Raw genomic sequence first — 27,944 nt, forward strand, 5'->3', positions numbered from 1 at the left:
TTGACTCACACGCCACCTACAAAAACACACAAAAAGCAGCGTGTGCCTTTGATTTCTTCGTTCACAGCTTTTCCTTCCTCTACAGGTCACTGACCGAGAAGGTGACATCTCCAGATTCACTGCTCTGTTTGCATAAACTACATAAGAAGGTCAGAGTGTCAGTCGTCCGCTGAGGCCCCCGACATTCCAGCTTTGTGCCGTACGGATTCCCTGCGGACGCGAGCCGAGCGGCTGGAAGTCACTAAAGATTAACGCCTGACAATGGAGACGGTGCTGCTGGTGAAGAGCTGGATGGATGTGCACATCACACACACGCACACACACTCAGCCATGCACTGTTATGAGGAATAAAAACCTTCTTCCTGTCGCTGCATGATGATGTCAAGCCTCCGTCCGCTTGCAGTTTTTAATTATCTTGCCTGAAACTGCCACCACAGTGGATGTGAAACAAATCAATCGACGTGATCAAAGACTATTTGACCATTTATGTCCATTCATGAAGTTTTTTGAAGTTTCCACTGTAGGGGCTATCCTTTAACCCTTGTGCTGTCTTCGGGTCAAGGGAGGGTGAAGAGAGAAAAGAAGGAATGAAGGAAGGGAGAAAAGATAGAAGGAAGGAAAGAAGGAAGGAAGTAGGAAAGGGCGTAAGGAAGGGAGAAAAGGTGGAAGGAAGGAAAGAAGGAAGTGAGGAAGAAAGGAGAAAAGAAGGAAAGAAGTAGGAAAGGGAGTAAGGAAGGGAGAAAAGATGGAAGGAAGGGAAAAAGGAAGAAGGGAGAAAAGATGGAAAGAAGGAAGGAAGTAGGAAAGGGAGTAAGGAAGGGAGAAAAGATGGAAGGAAGGGAGAAAAGAGGAAAGAAGGAAGGAAGGAAGGAAGTAAGTACGAAAGGGAGTAAGGAAGGGAGAAAAGATGGAAGGAAGGGAAAAAGGAAGGAAAGAAGGGAGAAAAGATGGAAAGAAGGAAGGAAGTAGGAAAGGGAGTAAGGAAGGGAGAAAAGATGGAAGGAAGGGAGAAAGGAAGGAAATGAGGGAGAAAAGGAAAGAAGGGAGGGAGGAAGGAAGGGAGAAAAAGAAAGAAAGAAGGGAGGGAAGAATGAAGGAATGGAGAAAATAAGGAAAGAAGGAAGGAAAAGCAAAGAAGGTAATAAAGGAACGAATGACGAAAGGGAGGTAGGAAGAAAAAGGAGTAAGGGAGGGTAAAAAAGGAGGAAAAGAGGAAAGGAAGAAGGAAGGAGAGAGCAGGAGGAAAGAAGGATAGAAGAATTGGGTCATTTTGACCCAAAGACAGCACAAGGGTTAATAAATTCTAAAATTCTAGTCACCTTCAGTTGCTGCTCGTTGCGTCTCCAGGGACTGAGAATGGAGCTCTATTGCCACTGCCCTGCTTGTCCTGGATGCTCTTCTGCCCCAATACCCCGAATCAATGGAGCACTATCAGGTTGTCATGAGAGTCCGGACAAATCTGACCCAAACACCTCAAAATCCATCTAGTGAAGTCCGTCAGCAGTCGGATCATCAATAAGCACCAACGAGCCCACACCATCACGCAGCCTCCACCGTGCTCCATACATGCTGTGGTGAGCTTCGGATCGTGAGCTGCTCCTTCTCCTTTCCATACTTTTCCCCAGAAGTCTATATCTCGCTGTAAATCTGTATTTACCTTCAGGGAAGGCTGAAGGATTGGAGGTTTTCAGAATCAAACCCCACAAAAGGACGGAGATTACAGTATTTTCTTGTCCCGGCTCAAAACCAGTGTCTTAATATCGCCAAGTGCCAATCATTTATAGTTTATAGTTTGTTGAAAGCAGCATTTGTGAGTGCTCTTTGCTCTTCCAAAGGCTGCCTGGTATTCAGGAACGTTGTGACAAATGGGAATGATGCCCCTCATTTTGAGAAGGATCCAATAATACAAGCGGGAGATACGGAAACTAGACCGATCAGGTTTCTCAGCGACCAAGAGGGTTTTTAGAAATCAGGCAACGGAGAGATTTATGATGCTGATTGATTTATTTTTGGATGATATTTGGACAGACTCTCTTTTCCCTTTTCACTTAATAAATGTTAAAGGGGACCTATTATGGCATCTAATACCTTTTTTAAACAGGCCTTGAATGTCTTAAGTAGAATCGGGAGTAGAATCTGAACGGCTTGTAGAAGCCACATCAGACTGGACGGCTCATCCGGGCGGCTGTACAGACACTGCAGAATTTGGTTGCTTTCCTCCTTCTCTGAGTTTGCAGGTTGAGTGGAGACCACTTTATATATGTTAAAGCAAGAAAAATGTGTTTTTCATAATAGGTCCCCTTTAAATTGAATTTGTTAAAGAAAACAAGGGGCGGCATCACACATTACACGGGCGCCGTGAGGCATACAGCTCAACACACACGCGACTTAATGGCGGTCACTAAACCCTTCCCCTTACCCGTGATGTAACTGGTCCTTGAATACAGCTCAGTAAAGTTTTACGGCTTGATTAAAGCTTTTTTCTTGTTGGTTATGTGAAGGTGTCAATTAATACTGGATTATAAATGCAGATTCAAACATTTAAATCGCTGGCATCACAAGTGAAATATAACAGTCGCCTAATGTTAAGGAGCTGCACGCAAAGATGAGGAGACAAACTGTGCCCTCGGGATGAGAGTAAATGAGAAACATGGGACGTATATTTAGATAGTGGAGCATCTCATCATGCATGAATACATTCGTGCTAGTTCCACTTCATGCAGTCAGTGTATCTCAATCATCCCCAACAAGTGACTGAACGGATAAAATTAATTGATTCATCAATCTGTTTTTCCCTTCTTTTCAACGTCCGAACCGTCTCGTCTCCTGCACTGATTCACAAGGACGAGCAGCCGACTGCGGGAACGAGGTCCATCAGTGTCAGACTTGTTTTGTCTTTACTCTCAAAGTTCACGCGATGACTTGAAGGGTAAAGGAAAAGCGGTGTGCACCGAGGACAAACACTAAGAACTTAAGGGACCTCTCCCCGGGTCGTGATGCCATCTGGAGACGGTACCGCATCGTGTCACTTCATACATAAATTTGGGAGGTCTGAGCAAACAGCTGGGCCGCAGAGGAGGTTCACCGTTGCCCGCAGCTAATGCTGCTGCAACGTTATTTCACATTTCCTTTGTGTCTGAGAGTGATTTCTGCACTTTCTCCTCAAAGCTCCTCGCCCCAGGAGGTCCGTGCTGTTTGTCTGAAGCAAAGCTTCTTTTAAGCGCCGGCTCTGCAGTCCTGCCTGCAGCCGCTCCTCACACAATTGCTCCATTAGTGGGTCAGCAGATTGCTGCTGGAGACACAAGCCCAAAACACACTCTGCAGCCCAACGCTGAGCTAAGGCCATCTTAAATGGACAAAAGCTGGCAGAGAGAGGGAGGGAGGACGGGGGGCTGACCAGTGAGAAAACCAGACCAAAATACAGCCAATAATTAAAGCGGCATTAGTCAACTGCAATGTCGGTGCCAGGTGACACAAAGGAAAAGTCAGAGCGTTTCAGTAAATAATGGTGAAGAAATGATGTCTAAGCAGCCCCGAAAGCACCTCTTAAGTACACAATCACTGCAGGTGGTTATTTTCACATCGTTCCACCAAACCGAGAGCAGTTTCATCACATACATGATCCTGCTGGAGATTTACAGGAGACTTTTCCTCCTTTTAGTTATTAACAAAATGGCTGTGACGTCATTAGTTCAAACTCCACAAGGATATCGTACAAAAGAGCCAGTTTCCAACTCGTCTTTACATCTCTGATGATAGCAGGCGGTTTGTAGCTTCTAAGGTAAGGTACATTAGGATCACTGGCTCGGAAAAAAAAAAATAAATAAAAATAAATAAATAAATAAAATTAAAATAATAAATAAATTGATAAAAAAAATAATCAAAAAAAAGAAAAAAATTAAAACAAATAAAAAAATATATATATATAAAAAAAAAATAGAAAAAAAAAGCATCACTGGCTCGAGATAAAGACGTGGAGGTCAGATCAAATACCGTGCTCTTGGTCTGTGATGTCACAGAAAACCTGAACTGATAATCAATTATGTACTTTCAACTTAGCCAGGTATTTCTCAAGGTAGGACTTTGTTAGAATCACATTTTCTTCCTTTTAATGAGACTAATATGGGACTTTAATGGTAATTCAGCCATGATCTAAGTTCACTGCGGGCTAAAATAAACTTGGTCATGACATCACGTTTGACGTGAGCAGAATTAACCCCTGGACCAGACAGCAGGAATCATCCTTGGTCATGAGGCAATTACTGGAATCATTCAGTAATAATCAATTAAAGAAGCATCCACAACCTTGAAAAGGTGCTTTATTTGTGTTTGGGGAAAAAACATCAGAGGAGGAAAATATCTAAAACTAATGTCCCCTTCACTCAAAGGCTTAAATTGTTATTAAAATAATCGTGTTTATGATCCAATTCAGCTTTATTGACAATTACTGTAAATATGGTAAGTGGCAGACTAATAAATGTTAACCTTGATGGTAATTACTGGATTAATGAGAGCGACTATAGTAAAAAGTAACAAGGTTATTTATAAGCAGTTATTTACTGAGGAGTCCATCGCTGCAGTAAAGAGGACTTGATGCTACAAGACTGGGACGTGATGTTGACAAGGCATATTATACATTAATTGACGTATTAAAATTATTATATCATAAAAACTGTCCAGTTTAAATAATTAAGAAATGTTATTAATATAAGAATAGTCCATGGCTACCCAGGGGATGACAAAGAATCTGAACGTAGATATAAAGTTAACTGAAATAATACTAACTAGTAAAAAGTTAGGAAAATATTAAATAAGAACGATATAAAAAGGAGTTTGGGACAGACTAAACAAACAAGGAAAAGTTGGGATTAAGAAGATGGTTTATCCAGAGTATCTAACTGATGCATTTTTCTTGGTTTATTCTCCGTTTTATCTTATTTTCCTTATCCTCAAATAAACTTTCAATCAAATCGAATGCCCTAAATACCAAAACAAGACATACAAGTTTGCTAAGGGCAATAATATTCAGCTCATTCACAATTAGTCAAATTAAAAAGACAATTAAAAAATATTTATGCCTAAATAAGGAAACCCAGAGGTTCTGATTGGATCTCTGGTCCTGAGGAAAGAAGGAAAGCTCCCCCTGATAAGGAGGAAACCTTGACTGGTTGGGGTTTGAGAGAACAGGAGATTATGATGGGATTGTGTAAAACAAGAAATGCTTGAACAATTTAAATGACAAGGAAAGGTTTTGCAACGGGTCCCTGTAACTTCATAGATCTTTAAAGCCTATTGATGTACAAAGAGAACGGCGCGGAGACGTTGCTGAAAGAGCTGCATGAATAAAAGGAAGGACGCACTGTGCAAACTTAAAATAAGTGGAACGGCAGATGGTTGGGTCGGTGAATAAATGAAGTTTAGTGCCAAAATCAATTAAAGGTTCTTGTTTGCAGCAAAGTGGAACAACACTCCAACCTATGACAGCATCACCTCATGTTAAGGATTTACCAAACATTTGCTCCAAGAGACAGAATCTGATTCATTTAGTCGTTTCCACTACAAATGCTTTTTCAAAGTTCCTTCTTTCACAGAAGAAAAAAATAACCCAGACTTCAGACAATCGTGAGGTGTTTGTATACAAACGCAAACCGACGAGGACATACGGCTCTTATCTGAACGAGGACATTTCTAATTTTGGGTGCAACAAACTGGCCATTCAGTTAAAGGAGAGTTCTGGTTCTTATCTCTGTGACAATTTCAGAACAGGAAATGTGCAAGTCTTTCTTCATGGGGAAAGAGCAGAGGAGGGTGGTGTGATGGCCTGATCACAGGATTCAATTAGATGACTCTTTGACACCCAAGGGAGGGTAAAAGGAACTGTTTCTGTTGCACCTACTCCAACTTCACAAAACATTAAATTAACCGCGACCGTTGCATCATCTAAAGGATGGAAAGCCCCAGAGAAAACGCAAACAGCATCCGCTCCGGCTGAGGATTACGCCGAGGACACACCGACTCTGCTTCTGAACCATTGTTTGTCTCCACAGATTAGTTTCTTTGAAAACAAAGTGCCTGGTTTCTCAGCTTGAAGCTGCGTTGTTCATCTGAACGGCGTCATTATTGGCATTTCTCCATCTAAGGTTTCTGTGGTATCGTATCTAGGAAACCTCTTATCGTGGTAAAAGTGGTTGCAGATGCGAGCGTCAACTTCCTCCAAACCAACAAAGTTTGCAGCAGAGCACAAGTTTAAACTATGACAGCATCAATCTCCTGCACACGGTGGAGCCTTCGTCATGACTGGGGCTTCACTTTTAGCAGCAGATGTAACAGAGTTAATTTTCCACTTGTGTATGTGCATTTATTTTATATTTTATAATCACCAAAATCTGTTATTTTAGTATACCTGACATGTCAAACCTCCAGAATACATGTGGAACCTTTGTGTTTTAGTTTGTTTTTCCCCCTACGGACATTTCTGTGACCCCCCCACCTGTATAAATGATTTTCCCGCCTTCACCTCTCCCCTTTTGTTACTGATGTCAATGGGAGAGGTGAGTGATGTGAAGTCTAATAGACCACAGTTTGGGTTTCCCTTGTATTATCATAATATTCTTTATTATCTGTGTAGGGGCTCAACTGGATGCATGTTTTGACTGGAGGTTTTGTTGTTTTATTTCCTTGTCAGGAAATAAACAGAGATTTCCTCCAAAAGAGTCCTGCTGGTCTGAGTCCCATCTGTTTAAAACACAACGCGTCGCACACCACTAAAGATCGCACCGGTTACACAGATACAGTTTAATCCAAACGTCCTGCACGACGGCCACGAAAGTGGTGCCTTTCATAATCAGAGGTGTCTTCAGTATTCACATTCATTACTCAGGTAGAAGTATAGATACTAGAATTTAAAAATACTCCTGTAGAAGTATCAACTCAAGTTTTTTACTCAAGTAAAAGTATAAAAGTACTGGTTTCAAAACTACTTAAAGTATAAAAGTAAAAGTAATGTAAGGGGGAAAAAAGCCATTAAGGACAAAAGCCATTGAAAATGAATGCATCTTAGTATAATGCAAATATATTAAAGAACCATATATGTGTACTATTGAGCATTAACATGTGTTTCAGAGAGCAGCAGATATGATGACTAGTTGCCTATAAGTATTGTAATGGTGCAAAAAGTCAAACTTCAGAGGCATGTTATCATTTATCCTAACCTTTATTGGAATGTACATCCAAGTTTAGTTGCAGGAATCTGAGGGAACGGATGTAAGAACAAAACTGGACAAGAACATCTGAAACAACCACAACCAAATTCACTCTATCCGGATGGAGCAATTTAACTGGATAGTTTTTATTAAAGGCCGAAATGAAATAGAGTAACGAGGCTGTTTTTAAAATGTAAGGAGTAAAAAGTACAGATAATTGCGTGAAAATGTAAGGAGTAAAAGTAAAAAGTAGTTAAGTAAGTTTAAGTAAGGTAACGAAGTATTTTTACTTCGTTACTTGACACCTCTGTTCATAATCCCATTTAATTTCAACTTCATAAAGTCAATATTGCATATTACTGAATAAAATCAGCAGGTAAGGTTAGCATTTCCTCCTCCTTTTCCTAAGGCAGATAAATGCTAATCTAATTAGAATTAATTAAATCTGCCGCAGGCTACACGCACTTAAGCAGCCTCTCTTTGGTTCAATCTTTTTTTAAACCACGTGCTAGATTCAGATGAAGGCTGCTCCTCATCGAGGTGATCTCACATGTCGCTACGCCGTCTGGTAATCTGTAATCACAGCAGCTGTCTCGGGGTGACGGCATCTCCTTCACGCCTGGATCAAACCCAGGCTGGAAACCCAACCCCAGAACGCCGCAGCGAGGCGACGACCCCCGTGCCGAGAGGTCGTCGCAGTAACAACCCAGGCCGCCACTCTCGAGTACCGGGAGAGTTTCCCGTCTTCCTGGCGGTAATGAGGCGTCAGGCAGCAGCTGACACGCTTCTCTTCTCTACCTGCAATTTGTCGTATTCGATATAAAATGAGATTTTGAGCACAGGGGAATAATTGTCCTACTTCCTACTGTCTGGGGCAGTGTATTCAAACGCCATGTAATTGCAGTGTGTGTGTGTGTGAGATGAGTATGAGACACGTTGGGATGATACATTTCAGTATTTTGGGGGTTTCAAATGTAAAAATGCCCCATTTCATATTTTGTCTTTTAACAGTAAATTCAATATTTGGTTTCAAGCCGCCAGCAGAATTAAAACACCTCAGATTTCAGATATCTACATTTATTCGGTGAGAAAAATCGATGGCAGAATAAACTTGACTGCCGTTTACAAACGCACTCACTGGGAGTTTATCCTCCATCATCCAGAGGGGAAGCAAATATTTTCAACCACGTTTCCTGGAGGCACTGGTTGTTTTTTTTATCCCACGGATGCTCGTGGAGGGTCACGTTAAGCTCCGTTTAGGCCATCTAAATATTATAGTCTATATAAGACAGCAGCTCTTTGGAAACAACAACAACTAAACTGTGCAATTTAGCTCAAGGAGAAGATAATCAACTACTCTCAGACATCTTTAGGCCACAGGGATCAGGATATAGAGGTGAGATTAATGATGTTTTAAATGGACGAGGATGAATCTCTGGACCTGCTGCAGACACGGGAGCACCCGTCCTGAACGCTGCACACTCACTGTGTGCAGGGCACCGACCAATCACAGCTGAGCACTGCTGCGAGTGAAGAGATGCCAACGAAAGCATAGTTTTAATCGTCTCAGCTGTTGTGTGGTGACAGAATGAGTCGTATGGTATGTTGTAAAACACAGACTTATTTTTATTCGCTGGTTGGCGATTTCAGCATCCAAGATGGGGCCTCTTATTAAAAAACGCCCCCCATATCTCAACACAACCTGTTTCTAGTGAGGTCATTCTCAGTTTAAGGTGTTAATCAGCTGCAAAACTTGCCTCCTTTCAATTTTTCCTTTCTTGACTAGGCCTGTGTTGAAAAGATCGATTCTTTGATTTTAAATCGATTCTCATATTAATTCCTAAAAATCAATTCATATGTCTAAAGATCGATTTAAAAAAAAAAAAAAAAATGTCATCATTACATCACAACTTTTGGTACTTTTTTGTTTATGCCCAAAAAAGGAATATTTTCTTGGACACGAGAATAACTGGTGCCATGTTTTTGCCTTTAAATATGTTTAAAGGTATGAAAACATTAAAGTTTTCAGTTATAATTGCCTAAATTGTCTATATTTCTTTGCTTTATATACTGTCTTGGGGCACATTTGCATAAATGTTAAAAACCAAATTCTCATAAATGGGGAAAAAATAAAAGCGATTTCTTTCGTCCTCTGTTTGCTGCCCTGGATCTGTTTGATAATTCTGACCCACGATGTTTCTGAAAGCAGTTCTATCAGCATTCTGGGAGCTGATTGGTCCTTACAGCATCATTAGCTGCCAATACTTGCTGTTTAATCTCAATATAATACTAGTATTAATATGTTGCATAACTACAGTCATATAATTCATGCAACAGCTCAAAAAACAGTTTTAATAATAGTAACCCAAATCAATATCGGATCGAATCAAAGTGTGATAATCGATTCTGAATCTTAAGAATCGGAATCGAATCGATTCTTGATATTTGAATTGATCCCGAGCCCTATTCTTGACTTTGCTGAATTAAACAGCAGGTCAGTGAATATGTGTTAACAACGAGCAGAAATAAAAACATTAGTAACATGAGTACTGGAAGATAAGTTGAACCGGAAAATAAAACCTCATGGTATGATCTTATTTCCTGTTTCATAAGAACTCTGATCGTCACATCACCCCAGAAATAACAGGGCTGAGGAGCGGAGTGACATCTCCGTCACTAAGAAATGAACCAAAAACAAAAACATCTCAAGTGCTTTTCCAGATAAAACCCCGGTTACTGTTTGTGGAAAACGATGATTCATCCCTCAAAAGTCCAAAATCTCAATGTAGTTTTCCGCGCCTCGTCTAGTGAAGGAGCGGGAATGAATGTGTGAGACTAGGCCTGTGTTGAAAAATCGATTTCTCAATTCTAAATCGATTCCCATATTAATTCCTAAAAATCGATTCATATGTCTAAAGATCGATTTAAATTTTTTTTTTTTTTATTTATTATTATTTATTATTTTTTTTCCATCATTACATTACAACTTTTTTTTTTTGTTTATTCCAAAAAAAAGGACACGAGAATAACTGGTGCCATGTTTTTGCCTTTAAATATGTTTAAAGGTATGAAAACATTAAAGTGTTAGGTTATAATTGCATAAATTGTCTATATTTCATTACTTTATATACTGTCTTGGGGTTACATTTGCAAAAAATGCTAAAAACCAAATGCTCAAAAATTAAAAAACAAAATAGACCGAAAATGGAACAAATAAAAACGGAATGTGGGAAAAAATAAAACCGATTTCATACGTCTCCGTTTCCTCCCTGGATCTGTTTGGTAATTCTGACCCACACGATGTTTCTGAAAGCAGTTCTATCAGCATTCTGGGAGCTGATTGGTCCTTACAGCATCATTAGCTGCCAATACTCGCTGTTTAATCTCAATATAATACTAGTGGTAAGATTTTTGCATAACTACAGTCATATAATTCATGCAACAGCTGAAAAAACTGTTTTAATAACACTAACCCAAATCAATATCGGAATCGAATCAAATCTTGATAATCGATTCTGAATCTTAAGAATCGGAATCGAATTGATTCTTGACATTTGAATCGATCCCCAGCCCTATGTGAGACATGTCAGGACACTCTTCCTTCGATTCACAACCAGCAGGATTTCAGAGATATAATTCTTTCAGCCACCAGGAAACATCCGTCCCAGAGACGAAAGCAGCGGGTCCAGCTTTTCCTGCAGGTCCAGGAAAACCGCCGTTTTCTGGCGAGACGCGTTCAAGAGCCTCCCGCTCATCCACCCAGGCCGGTTTTGTAATGAGGGGAGGCGTGGGCTGCGGTATCACCGTTCATCTTCCACCGAGAGCCGGGTTTTGTCGTTATGGCGGTGGTTGTTCACATTTAAAACACGCAAAAAACTGCAGCTTCAGTAGAAATCCCAGTCTGAAACCAACAACTCACCTGCATGAAAAGCAACTCCTGCGACCGGGTGATTTCCTCAGGTATCCGACTCAAAGATAGATTACAGTGGACACGTAACACTAATTAATGTTGTAGCAGGGACGCGGCCGCTGGCTTCACCCTCTGCTGACGACAGACGAGTTAATGACAGAGCACCTCGTGTGCTGACGAGCCGTGCGAGCATCTTATCCATCCGGTCCGTCCACATCGCTACCCAGGATGGAGTTGAAGGGAAACACTCATGATTTACGACAACAGAGGCCCAAAAACCCGCCCGTCCAGGGATGACTTCAGACTTAAACTGCTCGTGGATCATTCACAGTGATGCAAAAGGAAATTCTACACTATCTATCACAATCTTTGTAGTCACTGCATGCAACATCCGCCCGAAGCCTCTCACATTGCTCCTCACTTTTAAAATCAGCAGAGTGGTTGTGGTTAATTTCCCTGAGAGAAGGCAAACATGCAGATCCAGAAGAACAGGGTGGTTGTGTAAGTCTGTGCGTGTGTGTGTGTGTGTGTGTGTTAGTTTCAGTGTAAAGACGATGCACTCGGCTCTGGCTGACTGCTGGATGCTGGACTAAGTGGAGAGATTAAAAGAGAAGCTTGCTCTCTTCCTGAGGCTGGAGTGAGGATGTGGTCTCTGAGGGCCGGCCGGGACCCGGCGCTGCCACTGATCCGGCACACGACCGAGGCACGAGCAGAGAAGGAGAGGTCGTGATTTACGGTGCTTTAAAATTCAGTCTGAGCTGGTCTGATACCAAATGTTACACAGTCGGGACTAATAAGACACAAATACCTGCATCTTGTTTTGTTAAAGAATATCCAACTTTCCAACTCCCCCTCAAACATACCCTAAACCAGGGGTCGGCAACCCAAAATTTTGAAAGAGCCATATTGGACCAAAAACACAAAAAAACAAATATGTCTGGAGCCGCAAAAAATGAAAAAGGTGAAATGTCGAGAAAAAAGTCGAAATGTTGAGAAAAAAGTCGAAATGTCGAGTTGAGAAAAAAGTCGAAATGTCGAGGAAAGTCAAAATTTCAAGAAAAAAGTCGAAATGTCGAGGAAAAAGTCGAAATGTTGAGAAAAAAAGTCGAAATGTCGAGATTAATGTTGAAGTACAATCTTGAGAAAAAAGTCGAAATGTCGAGAAAAAAGTTGAAATGTCGAGTTGAGAAAAAAGTCGAAATCTCGAAGAAATAGTCAAAATGTTGAGAAAAAAAGTCGAAATGTCGAGATTAATGTTGAAGTACAATCTTGAGAAAAATGTCGACATTTCGAGAAAAAGGTCGAAATGTCGAAAAAAAAGTCGAAATGTCGAGAAAAAAGTCGACTGTCAAGACTCATGTTGAAGTACCATCTTGAGAAAAAAGTCGAAATGTTGAGAAAAATGTCGAAATTTCGAGAAAAAAGTCGAAATATCAAGAAAAAAGTCGAAATGAGAAAAAAGGAAGAAAAAAAAGAAGGAAAAAAAAAGGTCAACATTTTTTAAAAAGCTCCAGGAGCCACTAGGGCGGCGCTAAAGAGCTGCATATGGCTCTAGAGCCGCTGGTTGCCGACCCCTGCCCTAAACGTTGTCTCAGAAGGGTATACAAGTGTGTAATTTCTCATATCAATATATTGAACAAACCCCTGGTATTAAACATCAGATCGTTGCCACCATCGCAGGGAAATATTCTTATTTGTAGCATCAGCCACCAAAGACCTTGTTGCTTCAGTACAATGAAATAAACAGACCTGCAGTATTCCTGATTCTTCCGATCCACCGCTCCGACCCGATCAGCCTCTTCAGCGGAGGTGAAAGTCACTCACAGCAGCTACTTAGACGACTCATTTACATCCAGCTGCCGAGTTCATCGGCTCAGTAATCACCTCCGAGGTTAATGGCTCCGATTATCAAGTGTGTAGCTGCAACCTCTCGCCTCACTTTCTAATCAGCCGTCCGCCTTTCGAGGGAGGCAGGTCTGTGTGCCGACTCCGAGCAGCTGGAAGACTCTGGTACGATGCAGGGAGAGCTGCGTCGACGGGAGCTTCTCATGAAACGGGTTTGTCAGCAAACACCGGGCGGCAGCAGCCGCGTAATGAGAGCAGTGAAACTGGAAAAGTTATATGATAACGCTGCACTTCCTACATTCCTGACCTAAATAAGGGAAAGGGATAAATTAATCATCCTTGCAAAGCCTTCCCTGATGCATTGTGAAAGCGGGCGGTGAGACGAGCCTCGTTGTGGAGCAACAGGTCTGCAGTTCTGCCTCGGCCTCGTCCCCATGCTCAGCTCATAAAGATCTTCCAAGGAAACACTGGCAGCTTGTTGCTGAAGGTTATCTCCCCGATCGGCTCAGGGATGGAGCCCAGAGCAAAAATAATGACTGGCCACGAGCCGAGAGCAAGAAAAGGTCATTACTAGCCTGCTAAAAGCCTTTAATGCAACACCAGATAAACCGGGCTGAGTACCTTCTTTGATCCGACCGCATTCTTATCAAAACAAACGGCTTTGCGGTTAACTGCAGAGCAAAAGGGAGTGTCTGCCGTCACCCGCTCCTCATCCAGCCTGGACGGACGCATCGCGCTTCTGTGCAACTAAACCGCCGGGAACGGGAGGGGAAATGGCCTCAGATGGAAAGTCTGAAGTAGGGCTGTTCGATTTTGCCCAAAAATAAAATCTCGATTTTTTTCTCTCAAAATCCGATTTTCGACTACGTTTATTTTGTGAATTGACAAAACTCAAAGAAATGATTTCAAATATGCTGTTTTTTTATTGAACATTTGCCCCATTGGGCTTTAAGTGTAAACTTTGCTCTTATTAAACCAAAAATGAATGAATAAAGTGCAAAACTCTGTAAAATAAGTTGAAAAAAAGTTTTAAAAAATATAATAAAATATAAAGTTTTATCTCTGAAAAAAAAAAAAAAAAATCAGCAAATCAGCATTTGCAAACATACAGTAAGTTATATTTCCAATTAAATAAAACAAGACATTTTCTAATTAAACTAAACTGGGTCTTTGCATGCTAAATAATAATGCAACCCATGAAGGAGGTAGAGGTGTGTAATGTCAGTCATTACATTTGCTATTCACATTTGCAAGTTTTTTGCAAGGAACACGAGCCGGTCTACGGCATCTGGCTTGAGGGATGCCCGGTGGCATGTTACAACGCCCCCTCCTACACTAAAGAGCCTCTCCGATGGGACACTTGTCGCAGGTATTGAGAGGTATTTCCATCAATCATTAATATGTGTGCAGACAAGGTAAAAAAAAAATAAAAAAAAATTGAAAAATCGATTTTACGATTTTCACGTTTTAACATCGTTCTAATTACATAATCGCGATTACGATTTAAAATCGATTAATCGAACAGCCCCAGTCTGAAGTGTAAAAGGGAAAACCGTGTCAGACTTTGGCTGTTCTGTTCCTGACATGCGCTGCTGGGCGTCCGTCCAACGAGACCCAGATACAGAAGTCCCTGATGGAGCCTCGGACCGACATCAGTTCAGAGGAAACCCCGGAGGAGCCTTCAACTTAACTCCCATAAACGGCTGGTTTGTGACGCTTTACTTTAGTTGCAAACATCCCGAGCAGCCGGCCAGGCGAGTCCGCCAGGCTGCTGCGGCTTCCCTTCACGGGAAGGTTTGTTGTTCTCATTGGGTGAAAGGCGACACGTCCATGTGACGCGCTGACAAACAGCCAGAGAACCTTTTAAGAACTGGAAATGATGAAAGCGGAGCTGAGACGAACGTGTTTGAATGTTCCCGAGCAGCAACAGCAGCAGACGGCGTCACTGTGGGTCAAAGTATCTCCGCTCAAAATCAGAGTTTTGACATTAAAGGTTTTAAAGTGTAAGAATCAAAGCTTTTGTGAAGACGTGGATCAAGGACATCAAACATCGTGTTTATCAGACCAGATCAAAGCCAAAAAAGCTTTTTCAGTAAATAAGAAAAAGTTGAACCAAGAAAATTCTTAGAGGTGGTTTTCTGTTTGACATCTTTGTATTTGCTCCGCCAGGCTGACCTCATGTCCATCTTACAGCTCAATCTGTTCAACTCACAGGCCGTCGTTTCTCCCGTTTCTCCTCTGGTCTTGCTCCTTGATACTTCAGTCAAGACCGCCTAAACCGAGACCAAGACACTACCAAGACCAGAGAATATCAAGACTAAGTCAAGACCAAGACTAGTTCAACTCAAGACCGAGATCCAAAAACAAAACCTAGTTATTTCCTGATCCTGCGTGATTGTAGAACATCATCCTGGTTCAGCTAGTTTCCATATGAGCTTGTATTCAACTGCAGCACAATAACACAGAGAAGTGGATGATGATGTTGAACTCACTATAAATGTTTCCATCATCAGCTGAGATCAGATCTGTGTGGCGACTGCACTACCGCTATTTCTACACTATTGGAGGATTGACTCCAGTGCTTTTAAGGATTGACACGACTACTAACTAGTCCCAAAGTCCTCTAGCAGAATAACCAGCTCCAACACCCCCCTCCACCTCAGAAAAGGAAGGAATAGTAAATGTTACTGATTTAAATTGGACTTAATTTGGAGATGAAACGTGAATTTTAAATATTAAAAGATACAATTATCCACTTGAAACTACATGGTAGTAATCAGATTACACCGTATATCAGCATCACTGAAATTGACCTGATACTTAATCGATCACAACGATGTGCAAATGTTATTCATACATTTATTCAAACAAGGCCGTTATAAAACACAAAACTGTAATTAAATACAGACACACATCCAGATGCACCAAAACATTAACTCAGATGCAAAATACAAATAGTTTACAAAACTGTACATTAACAAGAGGAAGAACTGGTGATCACCAGATTCTGTCACCTTGGTGAGCAACGGCATCTCAATTATCCGAGTCTGAGACCTGGAGAGACGGAGACAAGACCAAGACCACAAAAAAACCAAGACCGGTCTGGAGAACTACTAGTCTACTTCAGACGCACTTCCTGCTCATTTAATCAAATGGGTTTTGAAAAGAAATGAAGAATAGGTGGCCCAGATCGGCCCGGATCGGCCCGAGCGGTGAGGATTCTGGAAACCTCCGCCAGCAGCCAGCGGGAGGTGGAGGAGGCGCCGGACATCCAAGCACACCTCATGACTCTACCCTCAGGTATCCAATAACCCGACCGTGAGGCTGTCAGGTCGACATTCTTGGAAATGAGCAGTCTAGGAATCGCCCAGCGGACTTTTGACTTCAGTTACTCTACGGCTCTCACGTTCTTACGGCTCTCATGTTCAGGTGACCTCCTCTTCGGGTCACCGGCGCCATTGATCATCACCATGGGAATACGGTGACAGAAAAAGCCTCTAAATCTGTTAGATTAGCCTGTAGTTGACACTAGGGCTGTGCGATATGGACCAAAAGTCATATCTCAATATTTTCTAGCTGAATGGCGATACTCGATATATATCGATATTTTTTCTGTGCCATAATTGGGGTTTCCCCCAAAGCATTATAGCATAGCATCTCTGTTAGCTTCATTTTTTTCTGAGGCAAACCCTTAAAAAAACAGTCAGTTTTAATACAAAGCCTCGTGCCAAATGTCACACAGGTTCCTTTATTAACAGAGGTCTGCACAATATCAAAATGTATAAAACAGATGAAATAAAAATAAACTGCCTGCATATATAGAATAAAAATGCTTCTTGAATAAAATAAAACAAATATCCCTTTCCTGCATAACAATTAAATTAAAATACACTGTGCAATTAATACAATGTAGACAGTAACAGGCAGACTTTTCCACTGAGGTTGACAGTTGTGCAAATAACAAAACATTTGTGCAAATCTCAAATAAAAATTCAAGTCAATTTGTCACAAAATAAGCTATATCAAAATCAAAAAAAAAAATATATATATTTTTTTTAAATCGATATAAACGATATTGGCCCGGTTTCCCAGATCAGTTAAGTAGTTCTTAACAGCGAAAGACTTCTTTCACAGGCTCCTTAAGATGGTTTGAAAGAAGTCTTTCGCTGTTAAGAACTACTTAACTGATCTGGGAAACCGGGCCATTGTCTCATTACCATATCGCGTTTGAAAATATATCGATATATATTAAAATCTCGATATATTGCCCAGCCCTAGTTGACACCTTTGCCCACGTGGCGATCGGCGTCCGGCTTCAAAATCCCCGTCCGGACGCCGACGACCTGCAGACCCATTGACGGCAAACGAGGACGAGATTCCCCGCGTTCGTCTCAATGGAGACTTCAGTTTGAAAAAGACTCCTGGCAGCTTTGCGTCAAATAAATGGCCTCAAATTTATACAAATATAAATCTCAACCAGTTGTTATCAAATCGTTTTACTTATAGTCTAAAAAAGCATCTTCAAATGTATGAAAATGATGATCAGAAGTTGGGAACGGGCCTTGTTCAGGAATACTTCAACATTCATTTTGATTCATTCATTTTCTATGTTTAATCAATTCAGGCATCTCTAAATTGTTCAAAAGTAGTAATTTAGCAGCTTTAAAATATATTACTATTTAAGAGAAAGTCTGTTCTCGATGGTGACACGAATTCAACCCAGTGTTTCCAAAATTCTTAAATTGAGAACAGGTTAAACCGATTGCTGACTGTGCTGAGATGTACGACGCAAGTTTAGAACAATCTGGGGCGTAAAACAAGGAAATCTACCACAACTTGGGCTGAAGGGTGCATATATAAAACAATAAAAGATAGAAATGTGACTTTTTTTCCTCTGTTTCACAGTAAAATTTTAATTTAAAATGATCATCCAGCTGAATTGTGCTCATCATTGTGCCTCTCTGTGCTCGTCCACCCACCAGCAGTCGAACTGCTCCCGACGCAGCTCAAGTACACCTGACAACGCTCGCAGTTTAAATACGGGTCCTCAATGGGGCTGAAACTCTCCCACCTCCCGCCTGTGTTTGAAGACACCGTCAACCTACGTGTGACGGCTCGTCACCAACACCTCTGAACACAGACGTCTTTCATGGGGTCGCAAACCCTCCCAGACGGCAAGGATGAAACATGGGCTAAATGGAAGTGTCTCAACCGCCTCGGGAGCAAAGTTGAACGAACAAAAGGTGGAAATGGTGAAATGGGGATACACTACAAATCCAACTACCGGTACCTGCATTTGTGGCACTGGCCCCCAGGATATCACCCATCTCCTTACCGGCCTACTACTACCTGCTCAACGGAACAACACCTGTGCACAAAAATGGATGGATGTCATCTAGCTCTCAACTTTATCACCATGAATACTCGACAAGAAAATGGGGTCGCACAGAAAAATACAGCAGAAGAAAATGTGAATTCAGAGTTTTTAGATGGCTGAAAACTTTCTTAAATAATAAATAGTTACCTGAACTAAAAGGGCGATATGTACAGACAGGCCTTAATCCAACGCTGCGAACAGGGAGTTACATCTGTAAACTGTAAATCTCAGCCGTCCCATTGGAAAGTTTGCAAAACTACCAAAGTGATGCGGTTGTTAAGGCTGAGTTATGGTTCTGCGTCAAAACGACGCCGTGCCTACGCCGTGGTAAACGCGCCAACGCGTACCACATGCCGTCATTGACGCCGTCACTGACGTGCACCTCCCAAAAATTGTAACTACGCGTCGAGGCGATGCAGACCAAACGCAGACCGAGAGGGCTGTGATTGGTTCGCTTGGTAGCAACGCATTTCCGATTTGAAGCAGTCGTGAACTTTCAGCGCTCTTTTCTTCATGTATGTGTGATTTTTTTTGTTTAGTTTTTTTGCACAATAGTTGTCCTTATCCCTTTCATTCACTGTGACCGGAAAAGTCGGATAAACCATTCAGGAAAAGATCGCTAACTAGCGGTCACGGGGGGTACTGCACCGCGGCGAAATGGAGTGACGGAGAAGTCCGAAGGGTTCCCGACGGCGTCACGGTGACGGCGTAGGAACGGCGTCGATTTGACGCAGAACCATAATTCAGCCTTTAGTCGTGACCGTGGCCCCAGTGACCACACCGACCCCTCCACCTTTGGTTCCCCGAGCTGGTGCACAGCCCTCCTACACAATCCTGACGAGTCCTGCACATCGATCCACCGGCCATGAAGGTGATTATCAAGCTGCTGTCCAACCCTCCAGGTCCTCTGGTGCTGCTTTTAAAGTCTGCTCTTTAAAGAGTCAGAGAAAAAGCCGTTTAACAGTTTCGCTCCACAGAGTAAAGCAGATTGCAGTTCTCAGTAAAACCATCGTCTTAACACACACACACACCTCTGACTGTCCTCATGGGGAAGGTGGGATCTTCTCCACCTCCTCTCCTGCACATTTATTCCTACCATCTATAAATGTCTGTGGATCCTCCCACCAGAAAAGGACAACAACAGGTCATTAAAGCCAGACTGGGAGGTAATGGCAAACCCGACGGCCGGCGGCACATCAACTTTCTTTCCAATGCTTGTTCGCGCAGATGTTTAGTTTATGCCAAACGGTTAATTTTCACTTTTGTTTGACAGAAAACAGAACCATCCGGACCTGCAGTCGGAAGGCACAGGCAGTAAATCTCCACACTTTTAAACTGCAGCGAGCATAAAGCCTCACGTGCACAGTTGCATATCTTGCCTTTATTTTAGGGCCCAACAGTTTTGGTTTAAAACGGCACAAGAGACTGTAAATGTTCCCCTTTCCTGAGTAACTTTGGACCCCTGACTGCGACAAACGTGTGGATTTACAACACAACATCAACAATGATGAAGCTGGCTCACAGAGCTACAAGAGACGTCGCCCCAGAGGCAAAGACGCCCACAAAAAGAAAAGATAAACGAGTAAGTGAGAGACTGACCGAGCAAGAAACCAAACAAGTACATCTTGAACTTCTGAGCCAAATAACTAAAAGTAAGAAAAAGTTATTTGTGCAGCAGCAAATGGAAAGATTAATATCTGCCACCAAGATTTGTAAAGATAGCAATGAACTCTGGAGTTTCTCAAAAAGCAAAAGCAATGTTTTCCAGCTTGTTCCTGCACAGGTGTCGCCACACTGGATCCTCCTGTTCCTCATTTTGAAATGGCTAAAGGTTTTACGCCAGTTTCAAACCTGAACAACTCACCCGTTTACCCGGGCTTGGGACATGGGGGGAATGTGGGGTGAAGTGTCCTGGCCAGGGAAACTCCATCAGGCCACTTTCCAGTCGGAGGCTGACCAACTCCATCCCAGCAACAGCGTTTGTGCCACCAGCAGAAGCAGCATTGTTTCACCTCACATCCCAAGCAATCCTTAAACTAACAGATGAAGCCAGTTCTGTACAGACAACGAGTGACTTCGGGGATTAAACGGCCTACTTAGCTTCCACTGACATTTCCTGACAACGCTGTGAAAACTCGCGCTACATTTCTTGACTTCAGACTGCCTTGAGGGTTGCTTTGGCTTTTCCTTTTTTTCCCCCCAATCAAGCAAAATCCTGTCTGTAACACTTTTGGAAAGACTAATACCTGATCAAGTGAAAAAGACATAAAAAGGGCAGATATCTGGAAGTTTATTTTCACAAAAATGAGCACCTCTGCAGGTTTTTTCCACACAATAGTTAGAAAATCTAACGAACAAGGGCCGGACTATGGGATGGCTCTGGACCTTAAATCTGGCGTGTCTTGAGGTCACACCATGCATAAACACCATGTTAGTCACTTTTAACTTATAATTGTTATTTTCATTCTTCAAACTCTGCAAAAGCTGTCATGGTATTCGTATTTAGTTCCTGTTTTATTTTGAAACCCGTGTCTTTGTGTTTCAGTTACGTCTCAACTTCCCTGGTTCCCATCTGCACCTGTGTCTCGTCAATCCTTCTGCGTTTATCTCGTCTTTCCTTTGCTCCCTGCTGGTCCGTACTGTTCCTCCCGCCATGTCAGGTTTTGTAGTTTTGGTCATGTTTAAGCTCTGGGTTTTTTGGTTTTGTTTAAGTTAATAAATCACTATTTCTGCAACTCCTGCTTCTCTCCTGCATCTGGTTCCTACATCCACCATACCCGTGACAAAAGCTTCAAAGTGCAACGCACAATGTTGCATTATCTCATTTATCAGAACGCCGGCATGAAGGTCTGCTAAACGGCTTAGCAGGACATTCTTGAAATACCAACAAACTAAAACGAGACAGTAAACACGACAGATATACCTGCTGGACGTGATAACTTTGTTTTCACGAACACATCCACGTAATACAGCTTTAACGGCTTCTCATAGCAGCTCAGACTGCTGATCCATGACCCTGCTCTGCAACCCCGCCTCGCAGTAGACCACAATATGCCCCTCAAACCTTTGGGATTCACCAAAAACACGGCTCCAAACGGGTCTCCAACTGTATGAATATGTAGGAAATCACCTGGGCACAAAGATTAATGGAGACCTGCATTGAAAGAAATAAAGGAGCGGTCTAACGTGGAGTCTGCAGCAGCAGTTGTAGCTGTGGAGAACAGGCTGCACACGTGTAAACACAGCAGAGTTTCAACGAGGAAATCGAAAAGAGGGACTCTTTTTAAATCCAGGTCTTTGTTGCCAAATATATTCACTTCTAAAAATTCTCCTGTTCAAACACAGCCCAGCATCGGTGACGTGGGCCATCAGAAGTCAGGATCAGTACAGAGGACCGAGCATCGCGGAGAGATTGCATCACTTTACGAGACCACAGATACCGTGGGGAGCCCATACTTAAGCACGTGGGTGTGCATTTACAGGAACTTACACGTATCAGAGTGAAATATAAGCCATAATTACTTAAAGATGAGCACTTGCTACGATCCAGACTTCAAAATCACAGCAAGACATTTCTATTTACTCCTTATAGGAGACAAAGATTAGAGAAAAAAAAACAGATCACCATGATGATATATTTCATTACTAACATAACTAGTTATTCTTTGTTGATGCCGGCGTTTAGATTTCTAGGTTAACAAAAATACTCTGCACTCAAGAAAGTTTTCTACCTCATATTTACTGGACAAGGCACCTGGATTAGTTCATGGCTGTACAATAAACCCAAATCGTGGCACAAATTCTTATAATGACCTGCTGTATTTTGTTTTTAATCAAATGTGGCACTGTGAATTAAAACCTTTGTCTGAACCACCAATCATGCTGTCCCTGGTGTCGCCTGGTTTGCTTAGATATGTATTTTGAACTGTTGCCATCAGGCAGACGTTTCAGGACACTGAAATCACGCACAAACAGACTCAAGAACAGTTTCTATGTCAGAGCCATAACTACACTCAATACTCAAACTGACTTTTTCCATGTGCAATACTGACCGAACCGAGCAATACCTGCCATAGAATCGTGCAATATCTGTCAAATGTGAATACTGTATGTTGTCTTCCTGTTTGTGTCCTTTTAGAGATTATTTATTTTTAAATAGTTGTTGTTTTAATATATCTATTTTTTAAACCATGCACCTTAAAGAAGATTGCATTCAATTTCGTTGTACCAGTACAAATGACAATAAAGACATTCTATTCTATTTATTTAAATAAAAGTCATTCGTCCATTTATTTATTCACTATAAGAAGAAGAGCTTCTGTACCCGCAACTCAGTGGCGTCAATTCAGTCAAAGCTAAGGTATGGCAAGGTTACGAGTCACAGAACTTAACTAGAGTATCAATCAACACGTCCAGCAAATACTCATCACAGAAGTTTGCAATGTAGCTTATCTGTGTGGTTAAGAAAATTGGAACTTTTTTAAATGTAGTCTCGCTCACTGCAAAAACAAAAAATTTTACCAGGAATATTTGTCTTATTTCTAGTTAAAATGTCTCATTTTTAGTCTCATTACACTTAAAACAAGAGTCATCGCCAGAAAAATAACTTATTTGACCATTTTCACCTGTTTCAAGTAAATTTTCAATTGAAATAAGTAGAAAAATCTGCCAGTGGAACAAGATTTATCTTCTCATTACAAGCAGAAAAAATGTTCTACTTATTTTAAGTGAAAATCTACTTGAAACAGGTGAAAATTGTTGTTTTTTGAGTTTTTGAGTCTTGTCTTAAATGTAATGAGATTTTTTTTGACTAAAAATGAGACATTTTAACTAGAAATAAGACAAATATTCTTGTTAAGATTTTCAGTTTTTGCAGTGTATAATAACTAGTGAAATCGATCATGTTGTTCTGATTTGCATTTGTAGTTATTTTATATGTATTAAATAATAGAATAATCAATACAAATAGACAGAGTAATTCCATAAATGTATTTAAAAAAAACAAACATTTACATTTTCCCTTGAAGCCAAAGTGTGGCGGCTGCCATACCTTGCCATACCCAATTGACGCCCCTGATGCTATTCCTGGTGTTGCCTGGTTTGCTTAGATATGTATTTATGTAAATATAAGTCATACGTCCATTTATTTATTCACTATAAGAAGAAGAGCTTTTGTACCCGCAACTATTGCCATGTGGCTGGAGACCAAACGAAGGAGACTTGGTGACACAAGCAGCTGAAATGAGTTGTCTCTGGCTCGGACATGAGGGGGTGGGAATGAATGAATAAATATATATAAATAATTAATATGACAGAAATCTGCCTTTTCAATTCCTCGTCAGACTTCTGGGTAGCAACAGTTGTTTTACTAAGATCATTGCTGATATTTTTCCCTTTTGGCATTGCATTATGAACACACCAAATGCTCCAGGGCAACACCCTACCAATACTTCACACCCTGAGTAATAAAGTGCATGCAATCAGCTCGCAGTGACGGAGGAAGAGCAGGTTTGAACATTAGTGGCAGCTCACTCACACATGCACAACTTCAGTCATCAGGACTTCAGCCTGATTTATGGTCCCGCGTTAAATCGACGCAGAGCCTACGGCGTAGGGTGCGCGTCGCCGCGTAACCTACGCCGTAGGCTCTGCGTCGATTTAACATCACAAAACCACCACGCAGAGGGAAACTACGGGCTCATTCATGGATTTATCACAGAGTATCAGCGTCTCCCATTTCCACACAGTTGGTGTTATTGTATCACTGTGACGACAGAAAACAATTGAGCGACATTGTCATGATCTCAAATCCGTGCTCTCGCTCTCTTCTCTCCGTCAAGAGGAAAGGTTGATGACGCACTACTTCCGGTGAGGGTTTAAAAAAATAAAATGTTATCAAAGTTGCTCGTCCTTACACTTATACAGGACTGTCTCAGAAAATTTGAATATTGTGATAAAGTTCTTTATTTTCTGTAATGCAATTAAAAAAAACTAAAATGTCATACATTCTGGATTCATTACAAATCAACTGAAATATTGCAAGCCTTTTATTATTTTAATATAGCTGATTATGGCTTACAGTTTAAGATTAAGATTCCCAAAATATTCTAATATTTTGAGATAGGATATTCGAGTTTTCTTAAACTGTAAGCCATGATCAGCAACATTAAAATAATAAAAGGCTTGCAATATTTCAGTTAATTTGTAATGAATCCAGAATGTATGACATTTTTGTTTTTGTAATTGCATTACAGAAAATCACAATATTCTAATTTTCTGAGACAGTCCTGTACGTCTGATGTTTTTTTTAAAGCCCATATACACTCAGTTGATAATGAATTGATTCAAAGCCATTGCAGTATCTTGTTGCTTCAGTACACAGTTACTTGGATGTACACAAAGATATCTTAGGCATCAGTGTAGGCTATTTTATGAATAAACACTACTAATCTTGTTAATGTTCATATTATGACAACACTCACAGGCTCCAAAAACCAACCATTCAAATGCAACGAGAACAAATCCTTAACTGATGCTAGACTTTTAGTCAAAAACGCTTAAACCGAGACCAAGACTAGTTCAGCTCCAGACCGAGACAAACAACAAACCTAGTTATTTCATCATCTTGCGTGATTGTAGAACATCATCCTGGTTCAGCTAGTTTCCATATGAGCTTGTTTTCAACTGCAGCACAATAACACAGAGAAGTGGATGATAATGTTGAACTCTCTATAAATGTTTCCATCATCAGCTGAGATCAGATATGTGTGGTGACTGCACTACTGCTATTTCTACACTATTGGAGGATTGACTCCAGTGCTTTTAAGGATTGACACGACTACTAACTAGTCCCAAAGTTCTTTTAGCAGAATCACCAGCCTCCAACCCCCCCCCCTCCACCTCAGAAAAGGAATGAATATTAAATGTTACTGATTTAAATTGGACTTAATTTGGAGATGAAACGTGAATTTTAAATATTAAAGATACAATTATCGACTTGAAATTGCATTATTTATAATTATAGTAGCCAAATTACACCGTATATTAGCATCACTGAAATAGACCTAATACTTAATCAATCACAACGATATGCAAATATTATTCAAAGGCCAATGATGTCATATATTTATTCAAACAAGGCCGTTATAAAACACAAAACTGTAATTAAATACAGACACACATGCAGATGCACAAAAACATTAAATCAGATGCAAAATACAAATAGTTTACGAAACTGTACATTAACAAGAGGAAGAACTGGTGATCACCAGATTCTGTCACCTTGGTGAGCAACGGCATCTCAATTATCCGAGTCCGAGACAAGACCAAGACCACAAAAAAGTAGTCTTGAGACCAAGACCGGTCTCGAGAACTACAAGATAGCTTAAGCATCAGTGTAGGCTATTTTATGAATAAACACTACTAATCTTGTTAATGTTCATATTGTGACCTAGGGCTGGGCGATATATCGAGATTTTAATATATATCTATATATTTTCAAACGCGATATGGTACGAGATAATATCGTTTATATCGATTTAAAAAAAAAAAATGATTTTGATATAGCTTATTTTGTGACAAATTGACTTGAATGTTTTATTTGAGATTTGCACAAATGTTTTGTTATTTGCACAACTGTCAACCTCAGTGGAAAAGTCTGCCTGTTACTGTCTACATTGTATTAATTGTACAGTGTATTTTAATTTAATTGTTATGCAAGAAAGGGATATTTGTTTTATTTTATTCAAGAAGCATTTTTATTCTATATATGCAGGCAGTTTATTTTTATTTCATTTGTTTTATACATTTTGATATTGTGCAGACCTCTGTTAATAAAGGAACCTGTGTGACATTTGGCACGAGGCTTTGTATTAAAACTGACTGTTTTTTTAAGGGTTTGCCTCAGAAAAAAATGAAGCTAACAGAGATGCTATGCTATAATGCTTTGGGGGAAACCCCAATTATGGCACAGAAAAAATATCAAGATATATATCGAGTATCACCATTCAGCTAGAAAATATCGAGATATGACTTTTGGTCCATATCGCCCAGCCCTATTGTGACATCATTCACGGGCTCCAAAAAAAAAACCATTCAAATGCATCTAAAACAGTGTTCTTCAACCATGGGAGATCTACTGTCCTGCATGTTCTAGATGCTACTCTGCTTCAGCACACCGTGATACAAGGATGACAAGCTGATGACGACCATTCATTAGAATCAGGTGTGATGATGCAGGGCAACATCTAAAACATGCAGGACAACTAATCCTCAACTGATGCAAGTACAAATTGGCCCTGAAATCTTGAAAATGACGGTATTATTGTCGGCAGGCGAGTTCAATCGTTTGGTATTCAATCAATCAATCTCACATGAAAGTTGCATGAAGCATAAATGAGATGGTTCTTTTATTTTGAAAGTCCCCTCGCCGCTGCCGTCAGGTGGCTTGACGCGGCGGCTCCACGCCGCCCTGCTGTCGGAGGCGTTTATGGCTTATGTCTCTCTCAACAAAACAGTCAGCAACCACACTTAACATCTAAATAAAAATAAACCACAGTCAAGCCAAGACCTTAGTAAAACCTGCCGGTTGTGAGCCTCATTCACGCCTGCAGCCCGGATGAGTGGATGCATCAACGAAACCCTTGAATGATGCTCCTTAAAAAATCAATTTCCAAACGTGATACACACATCCCGTCTGTATGTGGAGAGTAAATACCGGCCCGTGGAGCGGAGATGAGCGTCCTACCGTAGACATGGAGCGGTGCTGGAGGCTGCTCCTCCTGCGGCTGCCCGTCCGTCTGCAGACTACGGCGGCTGCACGGACTCGAGCACGAAGATGAAACTCCGGGAGAGACGGGGGTGTCAATCATCCCTGGACACGCCCCCAGACACGCCCACCGGCCACGCCCCCTCTCCATTCACATATTTTGCTGATGGGTGTGGTTAGGCTTGCCACCCGTCCCTTAAAATACGGAATTGTTCCGTAATTGGGAATTAAAAGTTGCATTCCGTATTGAACCAATACGGACACATATTATGCTCTTATTTATTGATGTAATAATATACAGGTGAAGGTCGGAAAATGTGAATATATTGCAAAACTTAATTCTTAGTAAATTCAACTAGAGGTGAAACAAATATATTATTTCCCACTACATTCAAAGTGAGATATTTCAAGCTTTTATTTGTTATAATTTTGGTGATTATGGCTCACAGTTTATGAAAACCCCAAATGAAAAAATCTCTATATTATGAAATCAATAAACAATTCAATCATCAAAATAATAACAAATAAAGGTTTAACATATCTTGCTTTGCATGTAATGACACTATGTAATATATTAGTTTCACTTTTTAATTTGAATTATTGAAATAAATTAACTTTTACACCATATTCTAATGTTCCGACCTTCACCTGTAGGCAGTGGTGGACAGTAACGGAGTAAATTTACTTGAGTACTGTACTTAAGTACATATCCAGAGGATTTGTACTTTACTTGAGTATTAGATTTCTTTGGTACTTATTACTCTTACTTGAATACATTTCCAAGACAAATATTTTTACTTTTACTCAAGTAAATTTCTAGGAAGGCTGAAAAGTACTCGTTAC

At 40.9% G+C, this 27,944-nt stretch overlaps 1 protein-coding gene across 3 annotated transcripts in view; it reads right to left on the reverse strand.

Moving 5' to 3' along the window:
- The window catches only part of si:dkey-97m3.1 (fatty acyl-CoA reductase 1), a 71,494-nt gene extending 44,332 nt beyond the window's left edge, over window positions 1-27,162 (reverse strand). Inside the window, exon 1 of one of the 3 annotated variants that reach the window (XM_061714364.1) lies at window positions 27,081-27,162. In XM_061714364.1, coding sequence (XP_061570348.1) covers window positions 27,081-27,089 — 9 coding nt within the window. In that variant the 5' untranslated portion in view covers window positions 27,090-27,162. Of the gene's footprint in view, window positions 1-11,121; window positions 11,255-12,861; window positions 13,103-27,080 lie in introns of those variants that run through there. The other 2 variants (XM_061714366.1, XM_061714365.1) reach the window with 2 other exon arrangements.
- Window positions 27,163-27,944: the final 782 nt, after the last annotated feature.

Source organism: Cololabis saira, chromosome 23, assembly GCF_033807715.1.
Source record: "Cololabis saira isolate AMF1-May2022 chromosome 23, fColSai1.1, whole genome shotgun sequence".
NCBI lineage: Eukaryota > Metazoa > Chordata > Actinopteri > Beloniformes > Belonidae > Cololabis > Cololabis saira.